General features: G+C 27.5%; 2 protein-coding genes across 2 annotated transcripts in view; one reads left to right on the top strand and one right to left on the bottom strand.

Annotated features, from left to right (window-relative positions):
- Positions 1–3,373: 3,373 nt before the first annotated feature.
- On the bottom strand, positions 3,374–4,464 carry LOC129966249 (E3 ubiquitin-protein ligase RNF113A-like). The gene has a single exon (XM_056080665.1). It carries the CDS (start codon positions 4,320–4,322, stop codon positions 3,393–3,395), a length of 930 nt encoding a protein of 309 aa, XP_055936640.1. The 5' UTR covers positions 4,323–4,464; the 3' UTR covers positions 3,374–3,392.
- Positions 4,465–4,772: 308 nt separating this feature from the next.
- The window catches only part of LOC129961704 (nucleolar pre-ribosomal-associated protein 1-like), a 53,889-nt gene continuing 47,501 nt past the window's right edge, over positions 4,773–11,160 (top strand). Inside the window, exons 1-2 of the mRNA XM_056075249.1 lie at positions 4,773–4,987; positions 10,503–10,648. Of these exons, the coding sequence (XP_055931224.1) occupies positions 4,921–4,987; positions 10,503–10,648 (213 nt within the window). The 5' untranslated portion in view covers positions 4,773–4,920. The remainder of the gene's footprint in view (positions 4,988–10,502; positions 10,649–11,160) is intronic.

Genomic DNA, 11,160 nt, shown 5'->3' with positions numbered 1-11,160 from the left:
TTATAAACCTATTAACAGGGAATAGATATATAGTTAACTGAATTATACTTCTTTAATGAAGCCAGACTATGCATTTATATATATATATATATATCAACTCTGTATGAATCCCACGTCCTTCATGAAACAGTTTTTATTCTTATCCGTTATGGGTATGAAATAGTGTATTGCTGTGTGAATGGGAACAATGTGTTTCTTTAAATAATTGAAAGAAACCTAGTCATTTATATGATCAGTTTTTCTTTTCTGGGCACTTTACTCTTGAGAGTTTTATTTAGAAAAAAGGATTCTTATGAAACAAAGCATGTTGTAAATTTTCTATGCTCAAAAGAGTTTGTCTTCATATTTCCTTGTTGAAATAAATTATGATTTATTAAAAATTAATTTATATATGATGTATATAGTTAAATAGTTTTGTCTTGTATCAGTTACAATAACCATAAAGTGATTCAAGAACTTATATTACTTTGAATATTTATTGTCTATTATATAAAGTTCTTGCTTATAATCCAGTTCAATGAAGTCTCGTACAGACTGGTCTGATGTAATTTTACATCAATCATTTAAAATTTATTATTTTCAGATAAATTTGCTTAATATGCTGTGGTACTTTATGTGGAGCAATATTTAAATGTATATATGTGATTCAACTATGATTTGTAAAATGTGTACTTGCGTGTAAATAACTTCATGTGATTTGAAAAACATAGTGTTATAATTTTTAAATGTGTACAGTTTTTTAACAATTAAAAAATATTTGTAGTTGCAGCTTGTAGTATATAAAAAAAAAATAGCTAAGGGTGTGATTCAAATTTGTTTTCTTCGAAATTCTGTAGATTTTAAACTAAGATGTAATAAAATATTTTATACAAATCTGGTTTCTGATTTGTTTATATGTCTTTACTGAGATATCTTTATATGCATTGTGGGTGCTTTTTAAATTATTTTCTTCATCATATTCAGTTCAAAGCAATAGTAATAAATGTAACTGTAACCAAATTAATTTGTAAATTATTCATAACTTAATTTTTGTTCACATTTAATTTCTAAAATAAAAGAACTTGTCTAAATCAAAGCTGATGAAGCTATTTGATTTAAAGTAAATTAGGTCTAAAACTGATGGTAAAGATTGTTTATTAATTATATATTATCTGTTAAAAGTAATTTCAGTAAAACAGTATGAAACACTTAGAATGTAATGTAGTGCTGCTGCATATATTGTATTAACATATAGCTATCTAGTGAATAAGGGTCTTATAAAACTATTCACTGACATTACATAAAATATATTAAACTAATAAAAATTTTTAGTTTTGACTTCAAATTTAAATAAAAAAAAGTTTCTTTGCAATTGGATTGTAAACAGCCAATCCAAAAATACATTATAGAATGAAAATTTTAATAGGATAAATCTAAGTTCTCGTCTGGTAAAATTATAAGAATTTAAAAAAAAATTTATTATTTGTATTGAAAATTAATGTTTAAAAAGGCATTTGAAAAGAGGCTTAGTAACACCATTATTATTATTAATTCATATAATTGTTTACATTTAAGAAATCAACACTTATAAACTGATTTGTTTTGTCTGCAAATTTATGATCTTGTGAAATCATATAATTGTCCTCAAATCATGAAGAAATTTTCTGAATACAAAACTGTCTCGTACTACATCCTTAATTACAAACACTAAAGTTATATATATTTTTTAAAAATTAATAATACACTGTGATGAAAAGATTGAATTCCTAAAGGAAATCAAGTTGACAACTAATTAAATTGTCCGGCTTATTTAATGGAAAATCTTAAGATTCCTCTTGATTTAGGTTCCAAAGCTAATGCACAATATTGAAAAAGCAAATCAATATTCAAAGATTCCTCTTGATTTAGGTTCCAAAGTTAATGCACAATATTGAAAAAACAAATCAATATTCATTCAGAATCAGCAAAAGAATTAAGTTCATGAATGTTTGAGAGTTCTATATAAGAATTGTGAATTGATTAGTCTTTTCAAAAGTTATTTCCCTTGTATGATCAAATAAATTTTGTTTACAAAAATTTTAGTCAAGAATAATGAAATTTTATGCAATAATTACCTTATTATTTATATAATTTGAACATTTTTTTTATAACTTAAATGTAATTTATATAGAAATTAATTCATGTTCTTCCAAATGTTAAACATTTCGTAAAAGAATAAATATCTATAATTTTAGAAAATTTGATTTTATATTGCTTTCTATTTCCTTTGTCAAACTAAAATCTAAAATGGGAATGAGTAGTTGCAGAAGAAAATTCTCTTCTATTTTGTAGAAATGAAACTTATATATTTAAAAGTAATTGGCAAAAACGGAAAATTAACATCCAGCATCTTAACTAATTTTGTCAATTTTTATTTTATGTGAAAACTTGTTACTTCTAGAAATGTCATCGAAGGTCTTATCTTTCAGAACTCTCCAAAATAATACTTGGACTTCCACAGAACAAAACTTTAATAAACAAATGAATTAATTTTAACACTCAGCAAGCATAGTTTACCAAAGCTCCATGTTTATTGTGAAAGTTCAAAGTTTATGTTCATATGTATTTCAAGAATATGTAAAATATATATTTTGGAAATTATTTATTTTAAGTAATATCTAATTTATGGATCTGCAAATTTTTATGTAGAAATTCATGACAATTTTGCAGCTAAAAGGTTTTCGCTTCCCTTCCCCCTGATTATTGAAAATATGTACTCTAATTCCAATGCAATATTCTGAGTAAACAAGCTGGTTACCAAAGATAACAAGTAAAAGTAATTTCTAATGATTGAAAAATTCAACTTATTTGTTAAATATGAAAAAATATGTTTTTAAAATGCTTCTTAGAGTTTTGTTCAATAGAATTTCTAGACTTTGGTTAATGTTAAAAATAAATCTCAAGTTCATTTCTAATTCTTACTAAGAAAAATTGGACAAGGTTGTACAATGGATATTTTGATATTGTATTCTATGATAATATCAGTGCTAGGTAACAAAATTCTTGACCAGAAATTTGAACTCCTGGAAGATGTAAAGAAAGAATAGCAGCAAGAAAACATGCTACCAATAAATACTTTAATATTGATAAAATTTACATTATACCATTCTTCTAATTCTCATTCATGTTTCAACTTTATCATAACCTATAGCTTTTAACACAAATGTTTAACTGGTATTAATAAAAGCTATGGTTCCCAACTTTTATACTTTCTAAAAATGACAAAAAAAAAAAACTATACAAGTGGGCTTGAAAAAGATATTCAAGGATGCATTTCATAAATTATAATAAAATCATTTAGAGATTTTTACAATGCAAACCTGTCCCAATATTGAAATGGAAATTCTACATATAATCAGAGAAGCTAAGAAATTTTATTCTTCATCACTTTCTTCTTTCTCTTCTTTTTGATCTTCGGCTGCTAATCTAGCAATTAATTCTTTTGCAGGTTTGAAAAACCCCGAGGTCTGCACCCCGCACACATAACAACGAGTACTTTTCTTATAATTATCTAAAGCACATTTCTCACAAAAATAATGATCACATTTAGTTTTCACAGGATCTTTAAATGAGTCTCGACAAATAAAGCATTTGAAAGGTAAATTATCTTCATCTGAACTAATCTCATACTTTGAAGGATCTTCATCCCCATAAGTATTGTTTGCCATTTCCAGCTCTAATTGCCATCCTTGTTTATAGTCTGATCTGTCATGCATAAACTTACAACTGTCCCCAAAACCACAAAATCCTGTTTCTTTGTAATCTTTACAAATATCAGGCTGATAATCCCAGCGAACAGTTGACCTAATATTATCAGGAGCTCTTATAGGTCCTTTTCGAACCATTCCACTAGATGCATTTCCTTGAGCTGTATCTTTCTTAGTAATATATTGAGTATAATTATTCATTCCTCTATATATCTTATCATCTGGTTTACCTTTCAACTCTTCATTTATTTTTTGAGCCTTTTCGAATATCGTTTGAGCGTCTTTGTCCTTTTCTGTTTCAGTTTGTACATATGATGTAGCTCCCATATCAGATGGACCTGCAGGTGCAGCACTTTTATCAGATTTATAACTGGTGATAACAGTTTCTTTATCACTGTCACTGTCAGTTACTGCTTTTGATTCACGATTTTTATTTTTGTTAAGGTTAGTACCTTGTATCATAGGATTGTTAATTTTCGTTATTTTTTCCTTTCTTACAACTTTCGTCTCATCTTCACTGCTAGAGTCCTCGTCTTCACTAGCTTTTCTCTTTCGTATATTTCGTCTTGCTGATTTCTTGAAAGATATGCCTTCCATACTTCACAGATAATAGAAATCTAATGATTTCTAATTAATCTAAGGTAAATAAATCGACTTTACAATGATATGTCTAAAATTGAGTACAACAAACGTATACCAAAACAACGCGGCTTCAAACAAAACAAACCATTCAAATAAACATTAATGTTACTGCTGCCAACTTTCCAAAGAGTTATAAAAAAATATATTAAAATGTAGAAAATTGATATCAGATTCAATTAGAAAAGCTTATAGATAGAAATATTTTTGAATTTTGCTTACCATTTTCTCATGATTTTTATATTAGTAATACTTTTATGAAATCAGAGTTAAAAAGTGAGGGAGGAATAAAAATCAATTTTATGCTTCGATGTCTTGCACTGGTGCTATGAGCAATTCCACCAATTAATTTATGATGCAAGAGCTTAACTGCAAACATGACTTCAAAATGAAAGAAGTAAACATAGAATTTGAAATTTACCATGTGTTAAAGCCAAAGCATGTGGTTAATCTATCTTCTTGAAATAGCATAATTTATATTATTTTAAAGAAATTGGATAATTGAATTGCTACCCATCGATCACAATAATAATCCTCCTGTTGTTTGAAGAAAAAGATGGCTGACCGTGTTGCCGCTGATGTTATTTATAAATCTCTCGTTCAAAATGATGATGCATTAACTCGTTAGTAATCTATTTTGTGATTTTTTTATTCGTTTTTTCTGTTATTGTTTCTTAAAGGATTTCTTAATTTTTCTATAAAATAAGAGTTAGTGTATTTTTTGTTGTATTTTCTTTGAAAACTTATTAACTGAACAGAAGGACTGATATCCTATAAACGCTTGACAATACAGTGGGAGCTATCCAATTTAACTTCTTATTTAATCAATCGCTCAGCTATCTGAAAAATTTTCTTTTTGTGTATTTTCATATTAAAATTGAAAGCTGGTAACTATTTTTAACTATTAAAACTATTTTTATGTAAATTCTCTATTGTATGACAAAAACAAATTTTCTTTTGACTAATAGAGAATACAGTGCTATCATCAAACTGTAAAATTTAATGTGTATTCAGCTTATGAAAGAAATTGGTGATAAAGTAGAATTTCTGAGGTAGTCTTCTGTTTGCTTCATAAAGATAGATTATTATTTTTAAAGTAGATTTATTAGATAAATATTATTTAAACATTTTCTCTTCTCTGCCTTTTCTACGAAATTAATCATTTCAAAGAGAGTAAGATGATTTTTTTTTTTTTTTTTGTAATTGAAGTAATATTAATATTTTACTTGTATTGTGTCTGATTGAGAAATAATTCACAATGGTAATTAATAAGTACTAAATTGTGAATACTCGTAGATGCCACTTTCAAGGTCTTTTTATCCCCTGCAGACCAGTGCTGAATTTTCTGTTCTGCTAGCAGTAGTCCCTAAAATAAGACGACGTTTAATTAATAAATAAAATTGATTAATATAATGTATGGGTCATTTTCAAAATTCGGTGCCATTTGGAAATTGAAAAGACAAAAATAAAAAATTTTTAATTAGTACATTTTTTTTAATATTATTAAACAGACATTATTTCTGTATATTACTTGAATATTTTTGATACATTTTTTTCTTTTATATATTTTTAATTGATGTTTTTTTGGTCAGATATGATGAAAATTGTCATGTCTGTTACCGGACATTTTTCTTGTAATTTTAGTATTTAAGTTCAGTGTACAATAATGTAAAGCTATATTTAATATAAGTATAGAGTCATTTTACCCATATAATAAAGACTTTCGAATAAAAAAATATTTCTTATGGTATTTTTATACTTTCGTTTGTCATGTCTGTTACTAATATAGAATTCTTACAAGGATTTTTTTAATATAAAATACTATAAAAAACAATTAATGCAAAATGTCTGTCATTCTTATATATACTAGGCAAAGTCAATTAATATGTAACTCTAATTGTAGCAATATTATGTCAATTTAAACTTTTTAAGGAAAATTTTGAAATGGTAACAGACATAACACAAAGTAACAGACGTGACACTGAGTAACAGACATGACATAAATTCAGGAGCCAAATTTTGATGTAAAGCTTGAAAGATAAAATTAAGCTAAAATGTGTTTCTCTTTTAGTACATAACTTTTTACTATAAAATAAAAAAAAATATGTATATATTATTTGAAATTCACAGATACAGAATTGAAACATGTGTACACATTTTATTTTTTAGTATTTTCTTGAGTTACAATGCTATTTATTCAACATCATATTTGGAGAGATCCACATCAAATATTATAATTGGCAAAAAGAGCATCCAGTTAGATTTGGATTTGGAAGTTTCATTACAATATCCTCTGCTTCAATATTATATTCTTTATCATCCTCTCAAAAGAACTTTGCATGATTCCTGACTTTTTTTAAATATTTAACTGTAAAATTGTTGTCCTGGATGTCGATTATTTCTGAAACGAAATATTTTATCGATCATTTACCCTCCAATTTTACAAGTACGAAGCTTCCTTCTTGAATATCTTGTTGAAAATTGTTGGATAAAGGAGAAGAAAAAGATTTACAATTATTTTCTGCATTATTTATTTTCATGGCTGTGCTTTCTTGTTCATTTTCTTTTAATGCAAATACATTAACTGTAAAACAGTCAGACATTTTTCTGTCTGCAGAAACAGCTTAAATCCCTAAAAAACATTGAGTCATTCCCAAAAGAAAAAATTTGATGTACGCTCATCGTTTCTTTTAAAACCGGAATATCAGATGGAATTATTTTTTTAAACATTTCTACATCTGTTTCACAGATATAATGAAGCTGAATGTTTGTTTTATTTATTAAAACATTAAACAGAGTTTTTGCATCAGGTATATCTGTCCCCTGTGCAACTATTTTGTCAGCAGCTCTCTTAATGGCTACCCCTATTCCATCAGCAGCACCCTTGCCGTGACCAGCCTCAAAAAAAGACCATGATCCATACTTATAACCATTATTTGCTATATGCTCATTCCAAAGGAAGAAATTTTTCTTCTGCCGATATTGCGTGGTAGGGCCATCAGAAAAAAAGTGGATAATTTCAACTTCGGGGGAAATTCTCTTAAGCTCGTTGAATATTGGCTGAAGGTGAGCCCAAATTGCTGCAGGACCATGGTCGTAACATTCGGAAATTGTGCAGAACGAAATTGGTTCATGCTGGTTTCTTTGATATAAAACACCAGTATGCAGAGTTGCCTGCTTTCTCGATCCTCCGAAATGAAATGCCTGCACTTCTGTAGCATGTTTGCACACGTAATTTTCAGAAATAAAGTTTAATAAAGCAAATGATTTGATAACATTGCAAACATTAATCAATTCAGTAAATACAATGTGATAATAAAAAACAAAGAAGATAAGAGAAAAAATGAAAAACAAACAAACATGCTCTTTTAAAAAGTAAGAACTTACATTTATTCCCTCCCCCCCCACCCTTAAAAAATTCTTCCTAAAATATCAACTAAAATTTAAACAAAACAAACCCAAAAATTGAACCATATTTCAAATCTTGAAGCATGTCAAGTCTGTTACCAAGATTGTCATGTCTGTTACTATATAGAGTAACAGACATGACATTTCAGAGTACAAAAATTAAGGAAACTAAATAATTCCATAAAAACATGAAAATAAATTTTAATTAAAATTAAAAACCTAAAAATCTAAATTAATCAGTTGAATAAATTAATAAATAAATATATTTTATACAAAATATTAAGGTAACAGACATGACATGCAATAAAAATACTTAACACAAAAAGGCTTCAGCTTCTTCAATCAAACATTCAAGATGGCTGCTTGCATTTCTTTATTAGAACATGTTTTACTGGTATACAAGTGTTGTCATTTCAAAATTTCAATCTTGTTGCTTAAAATGTTGAAAATATTGTATGGTAACAGACATGACTTAATGTCTGGACAGCTGTATTTAATTGGTAAAAATCATCTATTCTTCTTAAAAGGTTATTAAAACCTTCTTTATAACATAATTAAAAGTATATTTCACAATAAAAAAATATGTCAGAATAAAAATTTTAATTTTTGGAAAGTAATGCAGCAAAAAACATTTTGAGTTTTATGATTTGGACAGCTGAATTTTTGTTTCCTCTCAACTTCTTTATTAGAAAAAAAAATAAAAAATCAGATGAATTATTTTAATTTTATTGTTTCTCCACTGGAAATTGCCTGCTAAAAAGCATGGTACAAAGAAAAATCATTTAAACTTTATAACATCTTGTAAAAAAAATGTGTTTCACATGGACAACAAATGGCACCGAATTTTGAAAATGACCCGTATATAAATATTATAAACCATTACAACCTTGAAATTGATTTATAGATTACACTCCTGAGTGTCTGGCTCACGACTATCCAGCTTCCATATTATCTGGCCTAGTTTTCTTTTATCGTAATTAAATGAGGAAGGCAAGGTGTTGCATTGGCAACATTGTCAAGGTATTGAAAGCAGGTGTCTGCCACAATTCTCCTACTTGTCATGTGCAAACTATAAGTTGTCACAGAAAAAAAGCTGCGTTCTGCTAGTTATTCATTGTTTCGTTAGCCTGTAACAGATCTCATTTATTGGGGCTATTCCTGATTATAACTGAACAGTATGTTCAGTATTCTTAAATTGTTCTTGGAGTATGCTTAATGTTTCTTTAAATGTACCACCGTGAAGATTTCAAAATGGATGGTGAATGAAAAAAAAGTTGAAGTGACTATTGAGGAGAAATTATGCTCTATACATCGGCTAGACTCTGGTGCAACATCAAAAACCGGCAACTGCTTTTATAATTCACCAGGCCTCATTCATATTCTACTTGGATTGAGATAAATGGAGGGCTTAGTGCTCAGTAAGAAGTAAGAAGATAATATTATAACAGTGAGTTTTAGTAATAAAAACTTTGACTTTTGGAATTGGGGAGCAAAGAAATGAGCTCATAAAACTCCAGCCTATTTAGCTTGCCCTTCCACCACATTAGGCTGGATATTCGGGAGTGTACTGTAGTTTAAAATCAGAATTATTGGTTTCATTCAAGAATCTGGATATGATTAATTATAACTTTCTGAGTTATAAATCTTTTTTTTTTAATTGAAGTACTTAATCTGAATACTGTAACACTAATGATTCTATCCATATTGTTCATCACTTTTTTGACTTCGAAAAACAAATCTCTCTTTAAATTTAGTTGTGCAGTAGAATTACTGCAGTATTATTTAGTGTAGTAAACAATCAATAGAATGCTATCAGCCAACAAAATACCAAACACAATGTATATGACTCATTTTCAAGTATGTTGATTGAAATGAGAAACGATGTAATTTATTAGAAATCATTATATATCTCAGAATTGCATAGGTGATTGTGATGAGATCTCATCTTCAGTATTGAAAGTTTCCAAATTTAAAACCTATATGTGAAAACCTTCTAAGAGTAGCTAATACAAATTCAGACTGTTCAGATCAGATGTCCTTTTATGGTGTAGCCAGAACTTTGGAAAGGAAGAGAGGCCTCTTCCTCATTATGTGAATAAGAAAATTACAAGATCAGTCCCAAAATAATCCTCTTAAAAAAAGATGTAATATAATTAAGTGCAGAATTTCATAGACCTTGTCATGTAAGGAATGATGCTAAAAATTTTGTATATTTACTTGTATGAAAAAAAAAACATAATTTATCTTTTTAAAACGATTATGAATTCAGTTTCCACTGATAAAATATAATCTGTAAATCTCTATATGAAAAATGAATTCTAGAATTCCTGCTTCCCCTTCCCCCCACTCCCTTTTTTTTTTTTTTGCATTAAAATTTTTAAAAATATTGAATATAAGCTTATACTTGAGCATTAATAAAAATTGTGTGGTTCTATTTTTATTTAATTTGATTAAAAACCAAGCAAAATATTTAATTTATGTGTGTGAGAAGGATAATTTCTTGAAATATTATTATTCAAAAATAGGTTTTACTTCATTCTATAACTTTAAAAAAAAGGATGTATATCTTTTTAATAATACCATTTGTGCTGTCATACAATTTTTTCAAAAAAATTTTATGTTATTTTTAAATATGATTTATAATTGTACTTTCATTGCTGCATTGTCATAATTTACTTAGTTAAAAAATTTCAAATTTGCTTTTAATTGCTCATCTTGTTTTTGTTTTAGATTTGCAGCATTTTGTTCGTCAAGCCGAAGAGTTTCATGCTAAAGATTCTGATTATGATGTTGTAAAAGAATATTTAAAGTTATCTGGTAATTGCCATGAGCTAGGACAGTATGTGAAAGAACTTGCTACATGTGACTCTCACCATGTAAGTATAATTTCTTATTGAAAATACTTTCTTAATTTGACATGTTTTGATATTTATTCATTCTTTATTTAACATCATTTTTTTCTTATGTTTAAAATAAATAACTGTAAATAAACTCATTGATGATAATTATATATATATATATATATATATTATCAGGGGATTTTCAGGTCATGAAGAATTATCATTAGACTTTCTTGTCTGCATTCCCTCACAGAAAAAATCCCTTTTTTTTTTAATCCCTGCCTGAGAGTGACCCTTGAAAAAGTCTTCAGGCCGGATTATTTTTTTATTTGGTTTATTTTATTTTCCTATTAGCTTGATTTTAATACTTTTATCTCAGTTCATCTGTGTTTTAGAAGTAGCTGCATTTGCGCTCTCTAAATATTATGAAGTTTTTAATGTTCCTTTTTTGGTTTTAGTTTGAATAAGAAATAATTTTTAGTTGCGATTCCAAAACTATTTCGTTTCGTTTTCAAAATATTTTACTTTAGATTGGTTATTTATATATA

This window comes from Argiope bruennichi, chromosome 1 (genome assembly GCF_947563725.1).
Source record: "Argiope bruennichi chromosome 1, qqArgBrue1.1, whole genome shotgun sequence".
Lineage (NCBI taxonomy): Eukaryota > Metazoa > Arthropoda > Arachnida > Araneae > Araneidae > Argiope > Argiope bruennichi.
The sequence above is the reverse complement of the archived record's forward strand: the minus strand, read 5'-3'. Positions and strand labels throughout refer to the sequence as shown.